Source organism: Choloepus didactylus, chromosome 18 (assembly GCF_015220235.1).
Source record: "Choloepus didactylus isolate mChoDid1 chromosome 18, mChoDid1.pri, whole genome shotgun sequence".
NCBI classification, from domain to species: Eukaryota; Metazoa; Chordata; class Mammalia; order Pilosa; family Megalonychidae; genus Choloepus; species Choloepus didactylus.
This window is the reverse complement of record NC_051324.1, coordinates 44,370-66,532: the sequence shown is the minus strand read 5'-3', so window position 1 is coordinate 66,532 and position 22,163 is coordinate 44,370. Positions and strand designations below refer to the sequence as shown.

The following is a 22,163-nucleotide window of genomic DNA, read 5'->3' as shown; positions in this document are numbered from 1 at the left end:
TCAGATCCTAAATGAGCTTAGAATTTCCATACCAATAGGAGAAACCTGCCTACCTGCTGAAGACACATGGATAATTCAGTAGAAAGAAGAATTCCCTACTTACCAGTTGTTCCATAGTCAACAGCTCAGCTGATAACTGTCTTCCTCTGGGTTTTCACTCTAGGTGAAAAAAGCTGAGAAAGGAGATAGAAGATATGAGATTCTGGTCTTGTCCCAATTTCTAGACCCAACTGTCATGAATCAAAACCCTTCACCTAGAAGTAACCCCAGCCCAATCAATAGGAACATGAAGTATGCTCCAAGAGAAACAGGAGGGCCCTCTTCTCCCAGGGTCAAGAGTAAGAAGGTCTTGGCTACTCTGGACAATAAAGAAGATATGAACACCTTCACTGTATAGCTAGGAACATAAAATCATTGAGTTTTATATATTCCTTAGCCCATGGTGGTCAGAGGTTTTCAATTCCTTTGCTGATTCCAAAAACTGATTCTCCACCTCCAGAGAACCCATTCTGGGATTTCTCGGATAAGAATATTCCTGGCTTATGAAAACATCCATCCCAGTCCTATGGACTCCTAATCCCTTCCTGCTTTACCATGTACCTGCCCATCGGAGAACACTTGCCCTAAATCATCTTAGCTTATCCACATGGGATGTCTTACAAAATCACTCTCTCAACAACAAGTTCTAGATCTCATCTTGCTGGACTTGGATATCACTCAAGATACTGAAGAATATATTTCATTATGGGGTTGATCAATTCAAGGACTTGTTCATTTGAACAGATCAATGGCTCCTATCATACAAATCTAGTCCTGAAAATCTCCTGCATCAGAAAGAAGTAGAAGTACATGTGTCAGTGTCTCAAAATCCCCACAGATCAGGATACTCTGATAACGTAGAATGAAGAATTTGGGAGAATATCTATTTTCTCAATCTGATATGTTAGTGAAGTGGCAGCTGAAATTTTATCCTATATTAATCAACCTCAGCTGTTCTATATTAATCATCCTCAGCTGTAACATTCCTGTATTTCATAATTTATAGATACGAAGGGTCTTCTACACTGTAAATTCTTCCCTAAAACACTGTTAAGAATTTTTTGCATTTCATGGACAAATGATGAGAAGTCAGATTAACTTACCCATTTGTACCCGAGCCCAGAAAAACAGTGGTTGCATTAAATGTACTTGGAAAGTTACATATTTGGTTATTTTAATCTTCAAAGTAACCCTGCTGAGTAAGGCTAATTTATCTATTTAACAAATGAAATGAACAGAGGTTCAGAAATCTAGGGTACTGTTAAAAATTACATGGCTAGAAAAAGACAGCAGGGTTTGAATTTTATCTGTGTCTCCAGTTCAAATTCCTGAAGACTTACACTAAGCTTTACCTGGATTGCACCTCTCATTTCATTAATCAGAGTCTCCACCCTATTTTCAAATCTCTTCTTCATACAGTTTGTTCACACAATTACACCCCCAGCCCAGGTTCTCCAACCAAATAGGAAGCTTCCTAGAATTAAATCCACTATCCAAACAACCTATAACTCACCTGATGTTTACTGTCCAGTATAATCCACACTTACTCATCTCAAGAGATACTTAACTGAGAACATTTCTCATGTCCTTCTGAGTATTTACCATACCTGTCTCCAGTAGGAGCAACTCGAATTACCTGCCTTGCCATGACTGAATGGGTCAGAGCATGACTAAGACGTTGATCCAGGTCTAAACACAGAGCTCCTTTCCTTCAGGTCACTCATAAAATTTGTCATTTTACATTTGTTTGTCTGCCTGTCCCTTCTACTGTTCCCTGATGATTTTAGGCAAGTTTCTCTTTGAAAAAATACTAATGAGTTATGAATCCAGAGAATCTGTATGTCCACAGTAACCTAACCTGACCTCAGATGGCCTAGGCCTAAAGGCCTGCAGTCAAATCCAACAATTCCATTCTGGTTAACAAAATCAATTACAAAATAAATAAGGACTTTCCCTTGTGATTAAAATTCTCTTCCTTACTCACCAGAACCCAAACAGATCAAAAATGAAAGGAAAGGGACTTACCAATGATGCTTTCACATTCCAGTGCTTAGAGCTTCTTTCTCACTCTAGGAAAAGGACCATTTTCATGGAGGACTCTCCTTTTATGCAGTTGATAGTGTCATCAGTCCTATAATCTGAGAGACATACCCTGATTAATTCATATGACAGTGAAGATACATCTAATCAAGGCATGCCTTCTTTAACACAATCTTTACCTTCAAATTAGATAAATCATATAAACGCAGTTAAAGAAAACAGATTGCATCATTTAATTCCTTCTAAAAGTCTCTATATCAACCTTTGTATCTCTTCCCAGGGGTCTCACTGTTTTGTGGATTTTGTGTTGGAGAAGAACTCTAGAGTATCTACCAGAAGGACATTACTACTCTTCATTTCTAAGAAGACTTGTTGTCTACCAAGATTCTCTCAGGATGTGGGCATCAGTGCAGTCTATATAAAGCAGAAATGTCTGTGCTGAAAACATATTCAAAGAAACTTTCATTGTTTTAAAGTGCGCAGTTTATTACTGAACAAAGGAAAGACCATCCCATGTCTCTTCATATCAGATTTTGCTGATGTTCTAAGAACCATACAGCCTAGCTTCAAAATATTAGGGATTCCCATAATAAATAATTCAGTTTCATTATTGATTTTCCTATGAATAAAATGTGCACTATTTTTTTTTATTAGAATCCAGTCCAGGATCATGTATTGCATTTAATTGTCACTGTCTCTTTAGTCTCTCATTTTTTATTGTGGAAACATATACAATATAAACTCACCCATCTCAACCAATCCCCAGCATACAATTCAGTGAGCTTAATCACATGCAAAATGTGTTCCCCTTACCAACATTCATTATCAGAACTTTCCAGTCATTCCAAACAGAAATCCTACAACCAGCATTGACTATTTTTTAAAATTAAAAGTAGGAAAGTTTTCAGGCATATATTGACAAATAGAACAAATTTTAATTCAAAAGCAAACTCAAGCAATGTATTTTCATTTTAGGTACAGGCATTTGATTCTGAAGTAATATTTTTCCTTTTGTTTAATTAACTTCTGAAATTTTAAAAGTTGCATTCTGTATTATTTTACTAGCATGGATTTTAGGTAATCAATAACTCCATTTTCATGGTTTTTTTACATAGTCCTATGAGATTTTAGACGAGTCACACAACAACTTGTGTCTTAGTTGTAGGTCAACTCTGCGCTAGGCCTGTCCAAGGGTGTGAAGATACTAGCAAACAGAACAGTTGGAAATTGTGGAGTTTAAGAGCTACATGAGAGGAGATCAGTTAAAGGAAAAAATGCAAGGGTGCTTTTAATCTAGAACTATGTCATTTTAGGAGATGAAAAACTCTTAGAAATGCAGGTATTTTATACCAAGAATTGCTCTAAGGTTTTTTAACTCAAGCCGTTAGGTGATAGGTAGGGCCACCTATGAAGGTTTGAATTGCTAAAGATGAACAAGCTTTCAAAAGTGATGACTTCATTTATGTAACTGATGAGAAAACTAAAATATCCAAGTGGAGAATTTCATGTTCAGGTCTGGGGATCAGACAGAAGAGACTGGGAAGTTTAAATGTTATAAAGATCATATTTGAGGTCAAAATGATAGAAGATAATACCTAGGTAGAGAGGGAGAAGAGAAAGGAAATGCTGAGACTAAATCCTTCAGAGTTCCAATAATTAATATTTCAGAAAGAGCTTGCAAATACCTAGAACATGGAGCCAGAGAAATCCAGGTGAATTGTGTTTGTCTGTGTTGATCTCCCTGGGAATTCCCTGAAAGACTAATGCAAGGTGCTTGCCTTTCATTTTCCTAGCTTGGAAACTTCTCAGGGCAAAAAAAGTGGCAAAGGGGAGGATGTTCCTTGAGAACACTGAAATGCAAGTAAGCAAGTTCCGCTGCCTGGAGAAAAGATGTCAGGTGAAGTAATTAATAGACACACCAAAACCCTGGCCAGGAAAGTTGGAGAGAGAGTTGCTTTAGGGAATAAGGGTTTAAGGGGAACCTAGGAAGCAAAGCACGTGTCTAGGATAGCACTTGTACTCAGAAAAGGACTTAGAACACTCCATGTTACCAAATCTGGCTGATAATTAAGCTTCATAAAATTAGGAAGCAAAGACTAAGGCAGTGGTGTAAATGGCCTGGCTAAGCACAAAGGTGTACTCCAACAGAGCCAATATGCAAGGACTGGGAGAAGTGATTTTGTTTTTTATTTTTGGGTCCAGGTGTGTTGCAAATTGAATCCTGAACCCATAAAAAACACGTCCAAGTCTTAATCAACATTTGTGTGGGTGCAAACCTATTTTAAAATGGTATTTTTGAATATGTTACAGTGAGTTAGGATGTAGACCCATTTGTGAATAGGATATTTGAAGACCCTTTGGCAGAAATGAATGAGTTTGAGCCTGAATCCAACTTGGCTGTAAGTTATAAGTAAAGGAAATTGAACATGGAGATGAGATGCAAAGAGCCAGACATGGATGCTGGAGAAGAGAGAGACATCACCATGTGACAGAGGACTGACATCAACAGAATGCTACCAAACCTGAGAGAAAGGATGGCTTTGCTAACATCTTGATTTTGGACTTCTAGCCTTCAAAATTGTGAGACAATAAATGTTTGCACTTTAAGTCAAATCGTGGTGTGATATTTGTTGTAGAAGCTCTGGCAAACTAAGACTACTAGTATTAATGACTTTTTGGTTTGTAACTCTTTATTTCCAATATGAGTTAGAGACAATTGCCTAAAACAATAATTATAAACCTATGTTAATGGGAACACAATATATAAAGATATAAGTTGTGATTACAACAACATAAACAGGGATTGATGGTGCTGTATAAGACTAGAGATATTTTATAATATTCTCCTTTGTTAATAGTAGCTCAATTGAGTTTGTTATAATATTAACAAATTAACTGTAATCCCTAGGGTAATCACTAAGTAAATAACTAAAAATATCCAAAAAAGGAAATGAGAAAGAAATGAAAATTGTATACTTCAAAAAAAATCAGTTTAACTTCAAAGAAGGATTAATGGAGGGCACAAGAAACAAAAATATACAATATATAGAAAACAAAGAGATATGACAGAAATAACTCCTCCCTTATCAATAACTGTTTTACATGTAAAAAGAATTACCTGCTTAATTAAAAAGCAGAGATTGGCAAAATTAATTTTTTTAAATGTCCAAACTACATTCTGTATACAAGAGACTCACTTTCAATACAATAATAAAAAAAAAAGGTTGAAAGCAAAAGGATGGAATGTTATTCCACGCAAACCATAATCAAAAGAGAGCTAGGTGGATATACTAATGTCAGAAAAAGTAGACCGTAAAAAACTGTTATGAGACAAAGAACATTATATATTGATAAAATAATCAATTCATCAAAACATATAAAAATTATAAGCCGGGGAGGATCCAAGATGGCAGATTAGGAGAGACAGAGCAAAATACTTCTCCATGAAAAACACTAGATAAAAGACAAAGTGCTCCAGAATACCAGGTCCAGGGTTGTACCAGCCGAACAAGGTCCACTATGTCCACAGTGACTATACACTTGGTAAAACCGAGAGTCTGCATTCAGAAATGAGTCCCCAGGAGCCATGCCATGATGGGGAGAAAACTGGGGTCAGCATTTGGAGACAGATTAGTTTAAAAACCCTTGAAGTGGCTGCAGATCCAGCAGTGAGAGCTGCACAGTCAAGCACGGTGGGGAGTGCCTTCCATGCCCCGGGCACCCACCTCACTATCTGGTATGGAAGATAGCCTTTTGCACACCTGCAGCTAATTGTCCCAGAGCTAGGAAGGTGGAGGTCTGTGGGAGTGGGAAATTACCATGCCCCATACAGCTGTCTTTTCAGTGGCTGGGAACATCCGTGCATGATGCCATGGCCAAGAATTCCCCTTAGGGATTCTGCCTGCTTGTGATACTGTGCAGTCTTCCACCTTGGAGGCCCATGGAGGGCACAGCTTGGAGGCAGGGTCCCGCACAGAAATCCCAAGGGCCCTACACCAATCCCAGGGACTTGTGGGCCCATGGCAGAGAGAGACTGTGGGGTATCTGAGCTGAAGGGTTGGACTCATGCAATAGCTTTAAGTCTCCAGGAATGGCTGGGAGATTTGAGTCTTAAAGCTGCCTTCCCTCCCTAACTGCACAGAACATACCCCCCACCTTCAAGGCTGGCTGCACCAACTGCACACAGAAATATAGTGCATGATTGGACCCCCACAAGATTTGGAACCCCCCTCGCTGTATAAGCAAAGTTGGGGAGAACTGCCTTGAGGGTAATAGGTGGCTTGGGTGCACCATCTGCTGGTAAGTCAGGGAAACTGCACTCCATCACGCTGTAGCTCTGAAAAATTATAGATTATTGTTCAAGTAAGCCTGTATATCCTAAAAGAACCCTATCAAAATAAGCAATTGGCAAAGAGGCCAAAAAGAACAGAAAATGTTAAAGCATATGAAGAAACCAGAAGACACGGATAATGCAAACCCAAGCACCTAAATCAAAAAATCAGAGGAGACACAGTACTTGGAGCAATTAATCAAAGAAGTAATCACAAACAACAAGATCATGGCACAGGATATAAAGGAGATGAAGAAGACCCTAGAAGAACATAAAGAAGAATTTGCATAGTAAATTAAAAAAAGATGACCTTATGGAAATAAAAGAAACTGTTGATCAAATTTAAAAGATTCTGGATATACACAGTACTAGATTAGAGGAAGCTAAGGAAAGAATAAGTGAACTGGAAGAGTGCTGGCCTGAAAGTGAAAGCACAAAAGAAAGAATGGAGCAAAAAAATAGAAAAACTTGAAATGGATCTCAGGGATATGATGGACAACATACAGTGCACAAATATAAGAATCACTGGTGTTCCAGAAGGAGAAGAGAAGGGTAAAGGTCTAGGAAGAGTATTCAAAGAAATTTTGGGGAAAAACTTCCCAGCCCTTCTAGTCACAGATGCCTAATGAACTCCAAACAGAATAAATTCAAATAAAGCCACTCCAAGACATATTCTGATCAGATTGTCAAATAGTGAAGAGAAGGAGCAAGTTCTGAAAGCAGCGAGAGAAGTAATTCACCACATGTAAGGGAAACAACATAAGACTGAGCAGTGATTACTCAGTGGCCACCATGGAGGTGAGAATGCAGTGGTATGATATATTTAAAATTCTGAAAGAGAAAACTTGCCAACCAAAAACTGTTTATCCAGCAAAAGTTCTCCTTCATATTTGAGGGAGAACTTAAAATCTTCACAGATAAACAAATGCTGAGAGAATTTGCTAACAAGAGACCTGCCCTACAAGAGATACTAAAGGAAGCCTTACCAGCAGAGAAACAAAGAAAGAAGAGAGAGGTATGGAGAAGGGTTCAGAACTAAAGAGATTTAGAAAGGGTACATTAAAGGAAATAAATAGAGGGAAAAATATATCTGACAAACAAAAACCAAAGGATAGGACGGCTGATTCAAGAAATACCTTCACAGTAATAACATTGAATGTGAATGGATTAAACTCCCCAATTAAAAGATATAGATTGACAGAATGGATTAAAAAAATATGAACCATCAGTATGTTGCTTACAAGAGACTCATCTTAGATGCAGAGACACAAAGAAATTAAAAGTGAAAGGATGGGAACTGATTTACGATGGTGGCATAGAGAGGAGTAGAAGCTAGTTAGTTCCCCTGGAACAACTAATAAAAAACCAGGAACAACTAGTAAATAATCCAGAATAACTGCAGGGGAAAAAATGTGACCATCCACTCATAATACACCAGCCTGAATTGGGAGGAATGCCTGAGATCACAGCATAAAATCTGTAAGTAAAAACTGGAGATCCAAGCTGGGAGACCCCTCCCCCCCCCAGTCTGAGCTGCATAGTCTCATGGTGCTAGAGAGAAGCTGTCTCCCAGCAAGCAAATACAGCTCAGCTGAGCTCCAACTGGGGTTTTAATTAGCGTGTAGACTGCTCACTATGAGCTACAAATCCCCAACAAGCAGACAGAGCCTTTGGGTGATGACTGACCTTGGAGAGCCAGAGGGTCACCATGGACTAGCCCTGAAGAGGACTTTCTGTCCCTGTTTTGGCTCAGTGGAGAAAGCCTCAGCCATTTTCAGTTCCCAGTGCTGTTCTCTGACTCTTTATTCTACCTTAGGTTAATGCTGTTTTTCCTTTTGTTGCTTTCTAGCTATCAAGTTTTGTTTTGCTTGTTTGCTTTTTCTCTCTTTCTCTTTTCTTTTTCTTTTGCCTGTCTGCCTTCTTTGACTCTTCCTATGTCTTTGTGGAAGAAACGGAGATGGCCTTATATAGAGAGTGGCGATGGTGCTCAATACATAAATACATGACTATACAGGGAAACAAAGATTGTTTACTTAGGATGGAATGTATGGTGTGTGAACAAAACCATCTTAAAAGAAATGGGTTGATGAAGAAATCTTGAGGGCACGATATTGAGTGAAATAAGACAGACACATAAAGGGAAATATTGCAGTGTCTCACTGATATGAACTAGTTATAATATGCAAACTCATAGACATGAAGTACAAGTTACCAGAATATAGAATGAGGCTAAAGAATGGGGAGTGGTTGCTTATTATGAGCAGAATGTTCAACTACAGTGAACTTAAATGTTTGGAAATGGACAGGGCTGATGGTAGCATGTTGTGAGAATAACAGTGCTGAAAGGTATGTGAAGGTGGTGGAAAGGGTAAGCTCAGAGTCATGCATGTCATCAGAAGGAAAGTTGGAGGTTAAAAGATGGGAATGTATAAAACAGTGAATCTTGTGGTGGACAATGTCTGTGATTAGCTATACAAATACTAGAAATCTCTCTCACATACTAGAACAAATGTATGACACTATAACTAGAAGTTAATAATAGAGAGGCATATAAGAAAAAATATATACCTATTGCAAACTATATACTATAGTTAGTAGTATTTTAACATTCTTTCATCAACAGTAACAAAGGTACTATACCAAAACTATGGATCAATAATGGAGGGGGGGAGTGGTTAGGGGTATGGGAGGATCTGAGTTCCCTTTTTTTGTCTTTATTTCTTTTCTGGAGTAATGAAAATGTTCTAAAAATTGAAAAAAAATTAATTGTGTTGATGGATGCACAGCTGTATGATGGTACCATGGGCAACTGATTGTACACTTTGGATCTCTGGATAGTTGTATGTTATGTGAACAATCTCAATAAAAAAAATATATATATATATATAAAGCAACAGGATGGAAAAAATATTCCATGCAAGCTACAGCCAAAAGAAAGCAGGAGTAGCAAGGAGTAGCAATATTAATCTCAGATAAAATAGACTTAAATGCAAGGATGTTATAGTTGTTCATTCATCACCCCAATCTATTTTTTTTAAACATTTTCCTTGTACCCAAAAAAGTGAAGAAAAGAATACAAAAAATGAGAGCAAAAAAAAAAAAAAAGAACACCCACAATGGACTGTGCACTTTGGATGATTGTATGGTATGTGACTATATCTAATAAAGTTGAATATTAAAAAATAAACAAATGCAAAGATGTTATAAGAGGCAAAGAAGGTCACTATATACTAATAAAAGTACAATTCAACAAGAAGAATTAACAATCATACAGGTCTATGCACTCAATCAAGGTGCCCCAAAATACATGAGACAAGCATTGGCAAGACTAAAGGAAACAATATACGTTTCTGCACTAATTGTTGGAGACATCAATACATCACTCTCTCCTATAGATAGATCAACCAGAGGACCTAAGGAAATTGAAAATCTAAACAATCTGATAAATGAATTTGAATTAACAGACATATACAGAACATTACATCCCAAATCACCAGGATACACATTCTTCTCTAGTGCTTATGGAATGTTCTCTAGGATAGATCATATGCTGGGGCACAAAACAAGCCTCAATAAATTTAAAAAGACAGAAATTATTCAAAGCACATTCTCTGATCACAATGGAATACAATTAGAAGTCAATAACCATCAGAGACTTAGAAAATTCACAAATATCTGGAGGTTAAACAACACACTCCTAAACAATCAGTGGGTTAAAGAAGAAATAGCAAGAGAAATTGCTAAATATATAGACAAATGAAAATGAGAACACAACATATCAAAACCTATGGGATGCAGCAAAAGCAGTACTGAGGGGGAACTTTATAGATCTAAATGCATACATTTAAAAGGAAGAAAGAGCTAAAACCAAAGAAGTAATGGAACAACTGAAGAAGCTAGAAAATGAAAAGCAAACTAATCCTAAACCAAGTAGAAGAAAAGAAATAACAAGGATTAAAGTAGAGATAAATGACATAGAGAACAAAAAAACAATAAACTAAATAACACCAAAAGTTGGTTCTTTGAGAAGATTAACAAGATTGACAAGCCCCTAACTAGACTGACAAAATCAAAAAGAGAGAAGACCCAAATAAACAAAATAATAAATGAGAGAGGAGACATTACTGAGGATCCCAAAGAAATTTAAAAAATTATGAGGATACTATGAACAACTGTATGCCAACAAACTAGATAATGTAGAGGAAATGGACAATTTCCTGGAAACACATGAACAACCTAGACCGACAAGAAGAAATAGAAGACTTCAACCAACAAATCACAAGCAAAAAGATCCAATCAGTCATCAAAAAGCTTCCCACAAATAAATGCCCAGGACCAGATGGCTTCGCAGGGGAATTCTACCAAACTTTCTAAAAAGAACTGACACCAATCTTACTTAAACTCTTTCAAAACACTGAAGAAAATCGAACACTACCTAACTCATTTTATGAAGCTAACATCACTCTAATACCAAAACCAGGTAAAGATTCTACCAGAAAGGAAAACTACAGGCCAATCTCCTTAATGAACACAGATGCAAAAATTCTCAACAAAATATTTGCAAATTGAACCCAAAGACACATTAAAAAATCATACACCATGACCAAGTGGGGTTCATTCCAGGCATGCAAGGATGGCTCAGCATAAAATCAATCAATGTAATACAACATATTAATAAATCAAAAGGGAAAAATCAAACGATCCTCCCAATAGATGCTGAAAAAGCATTCAACCAAAATCCAGCATCCTTTTTTGATAGAAGCACTTCAAAAGGTAGGAATTGAAGGAAACTTCCTCAATATGATAAAGGGCATATATGAAAAACCCACAGGTAGCATAGTACTCAATGGTGAGAGACTGAAAGCCTTCCCTCTAAAATCAGGAATGAGACAAGGATGCCCGCTGTCACCACTGTTATTCAACATTGTGCTAGAAGTTCTAACCAAAGCAATCTGGCAAGACAAAGAAATAAAAGGCATCCAAATTGGAAAGGAAGAAATAAAACTATCATTATTTGCAAATAATATGATCTTATATCTGGACAACATGGAGAAACTGACGACACAGCTACTTGAACTAATGAAAAAATTTAGCAAAGTAGCAGGATACAAGGTCAATGTGCATAAGTTAGTAATGTTCTTATACACTAGAAATTTCCTAACTGAAGAGACGCTCAAGAAAAAGATACCATTCTCAATAGCAACTAAAAAAATCAAGTACCTAAGAATAAACTTAACCAAGGATGTAAAAGACCTGCACATAGAAAACTATGTAACTTTACTAAAAGTAATAGAAGTGGACCTAAAAAGATGGAAAAATATTCCTTGTTCATGGATAGGAAGGCTAAATGTTATTAAGATGTCAATTCTACCCAACCTCATCTACAAATTCAATACAATTCCTACCAAAATCCCAAAACCTACTTGCAGACTTGGAAAAGCTAGTTGTCAAATTTATTTGGAAAAGAAAGATGCCTCGAATTGCTAAAAACATTCTAACAAAGAAAAACGAAGTGGGAGGACTTACACTCTCTGACTTTGAAACTTACTATAAAGCCACAGTAGTCAAAACAGCATGGTACTAGCACAAAGATAGACATATTGATCATTGGAATCAAATTAAGAATTCAGAGCTAGGCGCCCAGATCTACAGTCGACTGATCTTTGGTAAGGCCCCCAAAACCACTGAACTGGGACATAACAGTCTATTCAACAAATTGGGCTGAGAGAGTTGGATATCCATTTCCAAAAGAATGAAAGAGGACCCCTACTTCACACCTTACACAAAAATTAACTCAAAGTGGATTAAAGACCTCAATATAAGAAACAGTACCATAGAACTCCTAGAAGATAATGTAGGGAAACATCTTCAATACTTTGTATTAGGGGGTCACTTCCTAGACCTTACACCCAAAGCACAAGCAACAAAAGAAAAAATAGATAAATGGGAATTCCTCAAACTTAAAATCTTCTGTACCTCAAAGGAATTTGTCAAGAAAGTGAAGAGGCAGCCAACTTAATGGGAAAAATATTTGGAAACCATGTATCTGACAAAAGACAGATATCTTGCATATATAAGGAAATCCTACAACACAATGACAATAGTACAAACAGCCCAATTATAAAATGGGCAAAAAATATGAAAAGACAGTTCTCTGAAGAGGAAATACAACTGACCAAAAAAACACATGAAAAAAATGTTCAGCTTCACTAGCTAAACCAAGTAGAAGAAAACAAATAACAAGGATTAAAGCAGAAATAAATGATACAATAAGATATCATCTCACACCAATTAGATTGGCTGCCATTAAACAAACAGAAAACTACAAATGCTGGAGAGGACTTGGAGAAATTGGAACTCTTATTCATTGTTGGTGGGACTGTATAATTGTTCAGCCACTCTGGAAGTCAGTCTGGCAGTTCCTTAGAAAACTAGATATAGAGTTACCATTCGATCCAGCGATTGCACTTCTCGGTATATACCCGGAAGGTTGGAAAGCAGTGACACGAACAGATATCTGCACGCCAATGTTCATAGCAGCATTATTCACAATTGCCAAGAGATGGAAACAACCCAAATGTCCTTCAACAGAAGAGTGGATAAACAAAATGTGTTATATACACACAATGGAATACTATGTGGTAGTAAGAAGGAATGATGTCACAAAACATATGACAACATGGATGAACCTTGAAGACATAATGCTGAGCGAAACAAATCAGGCACAAAAAGAGAAATATTGTGTTACCACTAATGTGAACACTGTGAAAAATGTAAAATAAATGGTTTATACTGTAGAATGTAGGGGAACTAGCAATAGACAGCACAGAGTGAAGGGGGGAAGATAATCTAATAAGAACAGATAAGTTACGGAGGGTAAACTTAATGTTCTGGGAATGTTCAGGAAAGACTATGGCTTGTTAATTTCTGGGGTGTATGGTAGGAACAAGTTCACAGAAATGTAGTTATTTTAGGTTATTTGTTTTTCTTATTCCTTTGCTGGGTTATAGTCTGTTTATTTTCTTGGGGTAGGATAGGAACATGTTGGAAGCAATGTAGTTATTTTAGGTTATTTGGTTTTTCTTATTTCTTTGCTTTGGTTTTGTTTGAAATGTTTTTTATTGTTTCTCGGTTAATTTTTTGATAAAAGTTAAAAAAACAGTGAATGAGTATGAAAAAAGTAAATGAACAATGGGGGAGGAGAGAAATGGAATGCTTTGGATGTTCTTTTTTTTCTAATTTTTATTTTATTTTTTTTGAGTAATGAAAACGTTCAAAGATTGACTGTGGTTATCAATGCACAACTATGAACATCTGATTGTACACTTTGAAGGATTGTATGTTATGTGAATATATCTCAATAAAATTGCATTAAAAAAAAGACATTGGTTTAGCCTAATGAGGAGGCATTTGCACACCTAACAGCCACAAAAACATATAAAGCAAAAATGAAGGGTGACATACATATTTATATGATAATAATTGGACATTTCAGTACCCCAAATCCAAGAACAGATAGAACAACCAGACAGACGATCAATAAGTAAGTAAAGGACTTAATGCTGTAAATCACCTAGACTGAGCAGACACATATAAAACACTCCACATAACAGAAGCAAATATACATGCTTCTTAAGTGCACATGGAACATTCTCAAGGGTAGACCATATGTCTGGTCATAAGATAAGTATAAAAAAAAATTAAAACACTGAAATCAAAGTAACTTTCCCAACCATAATGGAAGGAAACAAAAAATTGGCAACATAAGGAAAACAAGAAAATTCAGAAATGTGGAAATTAAACCACACCCATTTAAACAACCAGTGGGTCAAAAAATGAATCACAAGGGAAATAAGAAAATGCTTTGAGAAAAAAGGAAATAACACAGCATACCTAAATTTGTGGGATGAGAGGCAGTGTTCAAGCAAATTCATACCTTTAAACTCCTACTTAAGTAAAGAATAATAATTCCAAGTCTAGAACCTGACTTTTTATCTCACAGAACTATAAAAAGATGAGCAAACTAAAACAAAATTTATGAGAAAGAAGGAAATAATAATGATCAGCATGGACAAGCACAGAAGAGAAAATCAACAGACAAATTTTTTTTTAAATGTTGGTTCTTTGAAAACATCAATAAAATTGCCAAACCTTTAGGTAGACTGACATAGAAAAAAAAAAAAAAAGAGAGAGAGAGAGAGAAAAAGCAACAATAACTAAAATGAGGTATTAAAGTTTGGACATTACTACTGACTTTTGAGAAATGAAAAGGATTGCAAGAAGATACTATAGACAAGTATAAATCAACAAATTAAATAATGTGGATAAAAAATTACAAAAGACTGCCTCAAGAAGAAACAGAATTTCTCAAAAGAACTGTAATAAGTTTGAATCAGAAATTGAAAACCTCCCAATGAAGAAAAGATCAAGACCAGAGGGCTTCACTGTTGAAATCTAGGAAACACTTAGAGAAGAATTAGCACCAATACTTCTGAAGCTCTTCCAAACAATAGAAGAGAAGACTAAAATGTGCTACATCTGTACAATGGATTACTATTCAACCACAAATGGGAATGAAATAACGGCACATGCTACAACAATCGACAAATCAATGACACACAAAGTAAAAGAAGGCAGACACAAAAGTTCATGTTTTTTATGATTCCATTTATATGCAATACTCTACATAGGTAAATCCATAGAGAGATGGAAAAAGATCACTGGTTGACAAGGTTTGGTACAAGTGGGGAATGGGAGTGGTTACGTGGGTATGGGGTTTCCTTTGGGGATGATGAAAATGTTCTGGCGTGAGATAAAGCTGATGCACAACATTGTGAATATACTAAATGCCACTGAGTGTAACTTTAATTTTATGTTGTGAATTCATCTCAGTAAAAAAGTCCAGATAATCACAAACACAAAAATTGTATATTTTATTCAAAGAAATTAAACTTACTTTGAAACATAAAACATTTTAATGTATACATGTGAATATAAACTTTAATAGTTTAAAATTTAAATGAATATTTGTTTTCTGTATTTGTTTTTCATGCAAAAACTGACACCATATTCAGAGAAAAAAATAAATGAAAAATGGCAAGTTAAAAAAGAAACCTTGGAACTCCTTTCAAATATTAAATTCAATTGTGGATGAAATGGCAATAAAATTATGCCCTGCATTATGCTATGCCCTAGAATTTTTACTTAATTTCTCCCTGTTCCCATTTACTAAAGCTGCCAGAATGCAATATACTAGAAATGGATTGGCTTTTATAAAGGTGATTTATTAGGTTACAAATTTACAGTTCTAAGGCCGTAGAAGTGTCCAAACTAAGGCACCAACAAGAGGATACCTTCATTGAAGAAAGGCTGACGGCATCCAGAACACCTCTGTCAGCTGGGAAGACACATGGCTGGGGACTGATCTTTTGCTCCTGGATTATATTGCTTTCAGCTTCTGATTCCAGTGACTTTCTCTTTAAGCATCTGTGGGTCCCCACTAAGCTTCTCTGGGGCAAAATCTGGGCTTCATCTCTTAGCTTAGCACCTCCAAACATCTTTCTGTCTGCCTCTCCCAGCATCTGGGTCTGTGTTGGCTCTGAGTTTTCTCTCCCTGAGCTCTCTCTTAAGGACTCCAGTCAACTAATTAAGACCCACCTTGAATAGGCAGGGTCACATCTCCTTGGAAATAATCTAATCAAAATGTCCCACCTACAATTGGGTGGGTATCATCTCCATGGAAACAACCTAGTCAAAATTTCCCACCCTCAGGTGGCCTAAGGGTACATCGACTGGGGAACAGAATGGTGAACTGTTGCATGTGCATACAGTGGAATACTGAGCAACTGCAAGAAGTGAAGCTGTGAGACACCCCACGAGGTGAATGGATCCTGTAGACAACATTTTGAGTGAACTATGCCAGAAACAAAGGCAAACACTATGTCTCACCAATACAGACTAATGTGTAAACTTAAAATTGAACCTTAGAGCACAGCTTATCTGGGGAATGCTTATCATGATGGTCCCTAGATTCTAAGTTCTTACAGCAGTCACATGTATTCCTGAATTTTAATGGCTATCTCCAGATTCCCAGATGCTGATACCTTTGTGTATAACCTGATCGATCCCTGGAACTTTGGGTATCCTGGCAGATATGAATGTCAGTATTAGCACATATAGTCACTGTTAAAAAGGCTGAAAAAGACTCCAGACTTCAACTAGAGATATGAATGAAGCAGATGTGGTTAGTACTAGGGTAAACTGGGCCAGTGGGTAAAGGACAATATGACTGTGTTTTAAAACTTCAAATTCCATGTGAGACCAAGGGAAGAGATGTTTAGTTGGTGCAAGATCTGTATTTCCTAAACAATTTAACTCATACATCTGTTCAAATACCATAATTACATGGAGCTTTTAATAGGAAGTGAGACCTGGTAGGTTTGCATAGGTTAGTTTGAAATAGTGACACATCCCAAAGTAATTTGGACAGAGAATAAAAATATATATGCAGGGCCCCCTGAGAGCTGGGGGAAAATGCAGAGGTGTTGGCCTTCCTCACCTGGATTATTGCTGATGTTCTCACAGACATTGAAGACTGGCAATTTGATGTGCCAAGCCCTGTAATACGGGGCTTGCCCTTACGAAGCTCATTACTGCAAAGGAGAGGCTAAACCTGCTTATAATTGTGCCTAAGAGTCTCTCCCTGAGTTCCTCTTTGTTACTCAGATGTGACCCTCTCTCTCTAGTTAAACCAACTTGGCAGGTGAACTAACTGCCTTCCCCCCTATGTAGGATCTGACTCCCAGGGGTGTAAATCTCCCTGGCAACACAGGATATGACTCCCAGGGAAGAATCTGGACTCGACATTGTGGGATTGAGAACATCTTCCTGACCAAAAAGGGGATGCAAAATGAAAAGAAATAAAGTTTCAGTGTCTGAGAGATCCCAAATTGAGTCGAGAGGTCACTCTTGTGGGCATTCTTATGCACTATATAAATAACCCTTTTTAGGTTTTAATGCATTGGAATAGCTAGAAGTAAATACCTGAAACTATCAAACTGCAACCCAGTAGCCTTGACTCTCAAAGAAGATTGTATAGCAATGTAGCTTACAAGGGGTGACAGTGGGATTGTGAAAGCCTTGTGGATCACACTCCCTTTATCCAGTATATGGATGGATGAGTAGAAGAATGACAAAAAACTAAATGAAAAATAGGGTGGGGGGTATGACTTGAGTGTTCTTTTTAACTTTAATTTTTTATTCTTATTTTTACTTTTTCTGGTATAAGGAAAATGTTCAAAAAATAGATTGGGGTGATGAATGCACAACTATATGATAGTACTGTGAACAATCGATTGTACACTTCGGACGACTGTATGGTATGTGAATATATCTCAGTAAAATTGAATAAAAAAAAAGTTCCCACCCTCAATGGGTCTGCCCCCACACATAGTCTTTTGTGGGGTACATAACAGATTCAAACCAGCACACTGCCTATCAAAAACAAGTCTAAAATTTCTTCCTATTTTCCTTTGGAAACGTAGTAACATTCATAACTTAATCTAGGGAGTACTATGTGGCCTCTAACCTACCACTCCCACCCTCCTTTCTTCATCACAGGATTTTTTTTGTCACTTCATTAAGTACAATGAAATGTTCATGTTTATTCATCTTCCATTTATTGATATTTCCAGATTTATTTCAGGGAATTCCAGACTTTTGTCTGTAGGGACTCAGTGTCTTTTTCTCCCTTCCAGGACCTAGAATGGTTCTTTCCATGATAATGTAGCCACAATCACCTATGAAGGAGTAAAGGAATGAATGAATCATCCCATCAGCCTTTCAAAATGGCCTTACCTCTTTATTCTATATCATATAGGGGTTATAATTTTGTAAATGTCTGGTAAATCCAATCAAGATGAACAGTGTGTGTCCCACAGAATGAAGCCCTGACCAGGTTTATTATCTCTGTAATCAGGGTCTGACCCCTGGAATATAGCTCTTCCTAGGTTTATTAACCATTTTAAAAGAAAATCCAAAGTAGAGGGTGTGTATACCCTGAGAAGCTGTAAAGTGCAGGACTTTGAGAGAAGAGCAAAGTGCTTTCTTCTGGAACCTATTTGAGAACTGATTGACCTCACTGTGTCTTAAAATTTGGGTGATCTGCTGAGTTCCCCAAACAATAAGCTGTGAGTAAACCTCATTCACACTTTTATAAGTTCTGTTTATATTCAAACATTTGTTGTAAGAAACCAACATGTGAAAGTTTATTGCAACTTTAGTCTCATTCTTATTTTATTTTTGACTCTTTTTGTCCTTTTACAATTTTTGTCTTGACTCTATTTCACTAGTTTTACCATGCTTCCTCCAAGATTCTCAGTCTGTGCTGTACAATACTGTAAGCACTAGCCACTCGTGGCTCTTAAGTTTACTTTGGAGTTCATTCAAATCAAGTAAAACTAGAAATTCAGCTCCTCAGTAGCAGCAGCCAAATTTGAAGAGCTCAATAGCCACATGTGGTCAGTGGCTTCTGAAATGGACTGTGCAGAGACAGACGCAGAGATTTTTCAATGTTTTTCTTTAATTTAAGGTAAGTGCTTATATTAATTAGTATTTTCCAAAATATAAGGCTAAGAATTATGGATATTAGCTTACCTGTTTCTCTTTAAGGATGTGGTGTTTCCATATATAGGTTTCTTGGATAATTGTGGGATCCATTCTGTCTTCAACTTGTGAATTTCTTTTGATATATGAGATGTTGAACATGAAGAAAGATTGGGTTTTGATAGATAATCCAATATGAGCAGGAAGGCTTATGATTTATGGTTTGAGTTAATATTTTTTTCATATTAAAGCTATTTTGTTTTACACCATGGCTGGTTTTTGCTTTTTTAGGTATTGCTAGAATGTAAGCGGAAAGGAAGCAAGCATATTTTTTTTTGTTCAACTGTCCATTTATGTCTGTAAAACCTGGTCCAGTGCTTAGCCCATTATTGCCACTGGGATTGGAGAGGACCCAGTTAATAACATCTCTGATTTAAACCCACTGCAAAACTGAATAAAAGGGAGACAAATGACAGGTGAATAGGTATCAGATATCAGATTTTTTACTGATAGAGATGTTAGGCTACGTGGTTCTGGTGAGTGTAACAAAAAGGTGCCTCACACTGGACCAAAGCACTAAGTAGGTACATCCACACAGACCACGAAGGGCTGAGCAATGACAAGCTTGCTCCTGCATGGCAAAGAATGCAGAATGCCTGCTTCCTGGTGGCTCTAGTTTCTAGTTCTAGCTTTAGTCTTACTTTTGGGACTTTGAACCATTTTGAGTTGCAATAAGAACAGATCAGGAAAATAAGGAAACAAGACAGTAAGGAGAAGCACAAGAATAAGGTCTTCAGGAGCTCTAGATATTAGATTCACTAGACAGAGATTGATAAGGACATAATAGATAAACCTAAAATGTTGACAGTGAACTGGAAAGTTTAAGAAATGACAGATTAAAACAAAACAAAAAAAACCTTAAAACAACTGAAATATGAGAACCTAATGAGTAAGAAAAAATGAATAAAATTGAATATCAAATACAAACTCACACATCTATGCAAACTGTGTTTGACAGGAATCCAAAACAATTCATTGAGGAAATAACAGTCTATTCAACAAATGGTGCTGGGACAACAGCATAGTCTCATGCAAAAGAACAAAATTGGAACCATACTTCACACCATATAGAGATATCAACTCAAAATGGATCAAAGACCTAAAGGTAAGGCTAAAACTATACAACTCTTAGAAGAAAGGATGGGATAAATCTTTATCATCTGGGGTTTGGAAAAGGATTATTTGCTATGACACCAAAAGCATGAGCAACAAAAGAAAAAACTAAATAAGACAATAAAACTTTAAAATTTTTGTGCTTTGAAGACACCATCAGTTAAGTGAAGATACAACCTACAGAATGGGACAAAACAAATACAAGTTATATATCTGATAGATTTCTATCTACAATATATGGACAATTATCAAATGGGCAAAGAATCCGAATGGACATTTATTACAGTTTGCTAATGCTGCCATTATGCAAAATACCAGAAACGGATTGGCTTTTATAAAGGGGGTTTATTAAGTTGCAAATTTAAAGTTCTAAGGCCATAAAAGTGTCCAAACTAAGGCATCAACAAGAGGATACATGGCGTCCAGAACACCTCTGTCAGCCGGGAAGGCATGTAGCTGGCATCTGCTGGTACTTTGCTCCTTGGTTGTGTTTCAAAATGGCTTTCTCCAAAATGTCTCTCAGCTGCTCCTGGGGCGTTTTGACCTCTCTTAGCTTCTCCAGAGCAAGGTCTGGGCTAGCATCTCAAAGCATCAGCAAGCTCTTTTTAAAGGACTCCAGTGAACTAATCAAGACTCACCCTGAATGGGGGGGCCACACCTCCATGGAAACAACCTAATCAAAAGATTAATGTCTGCCCTCACAAGACTGCATTAAAGAAGATGGCTTTTGAGGGACTTAATATATCCAAACTAGCACAACATTTTTCAAAGGAAGATTAACAAATGGCCAGTAAGAAGATAATATGCTTGGCATTATTAGTCACCAAAGAAATGCAAATCAAAACCATAATGTGAAAGTCATGTAATCAACATGATGACATAAGAGATCACCTGGAAAAGTCTCCTCTCAGAATCAGGAATAAAAGGACAAATTCCACTTGCTTTGAACTCTGGAGGATGAAAGAAATTAGAGAAGGACTCCACAAATGCTGAACTGAAGTAAAAGAAAAATAATCTCTAACCCAGAGCCACCGGTCTGTACCCATCCACACACTTGGTCCCACACAATATGGGAGTCACACAGTGACAGCACGGCCAGGGTCCCTCCTGCCACAGATTACGGGGCCAAACAGAGCAGTGGGTTAGAACCCCAGGCACAGGGACCCAAGTCAGCAGAGATCAGGGTGGACCACAAGCAGCTGAGGTACACTGCACACAAAAGTGACCACAGGGGGGAAAAAAAAAAAAAGAGAGAGAGAGAGACTGTGGCAGAATAGTTGGCAAGAGGGGCATACACCAAATCCAATTTCTGTTGGCTGGACCACCCAAATGCCAAATGACCTTTTCTGAATGCACCCACCTGTCTGCAATGACCCCATCTGGGTACCCAGGACAGAATATGCTAACAGTGAAGAAATTAGAGGCAGAAAAGCATCACAGGAAAAAAAAGGTGGGGGTGGGGACTGAACTGCTGTAAGACAGGACAGGTCCCAGAACTAAAACATGTATGGAAAAGGGGACACTGAGTGAGGGAAAGAATTTAAATCATAAGAGCTGTGGACAAAATTCTGCACAAAAATAAACAGAACAGATCAAGATTCCCAGAGAAGAAACAGAGGAAAGGAAGCTTTCTCCTGGTGGTGTAACAACTGAACAAAAAAGTGTAATCTTAAAAACTGTACTGCACATCCACCAGGGAACAAATCAGATGAAGAAGAGCTGAGAATCTGAATAGTTAAACATGGGCTACTGTAAATGTCCACAAAAAGTTGGACTAAGCATCAAAGAACAGCCTTAACAAGCCAATAAATAAAACCCAGAGAAGAGGGAGAAACTGTCCCTCAGAGTTAACACATCAAGAAAATCAGATGCCCAGACATTAGCAAAAAATTACTGGCCTTACTAAGAAACAGGAAGATACAGCTCAGGCAATGGAACAAATTAAAACTTCAGAGGAGATGCAGAATTTGGAACAACT

At 37.2% G+C, this 22,163-nt stretch overlaps 1 protein-coding gene across 3 annotated transcripts in view; it reads right to left on the bottom strand.

Annotated features, from left to right (window-relative positions):
* LOC119513929 (zinc finger protein 596-like) overlaps positions 1 to 22,163 on the bottom strand; it is a 45,931-nt gene that overhangs the window by 17,224 nt on the left and 6,544 nt on the right. For 2 of the 3 annotated variants that reach the window (XM_037809399.1, XM_037809397.1), the window contains exons 2-4: positions 19,064 to 20,362; positions 2,065 to 2,177; positions 104 to 173 (exon numbers count right to left, since the gene is read on the bottom strand). In XM_037809399.1, the coding sequence (XP_037665327.1) occupies positions 104 to 115 (12 nt within the window). In that variant the 5' untranslated portion in view covers positions 116 to 173; positions 2,065 to 2,177; positions 19,064 to 20,362. The remainder of the gene's footprint in view (positions 1 to 103; positions 174 to 2,064; positions 2,178 to 19,063; positions 20,363 to 22,163) is intronic. The other variant, XM_037809398.1, reaches the window with a different exon arrangement.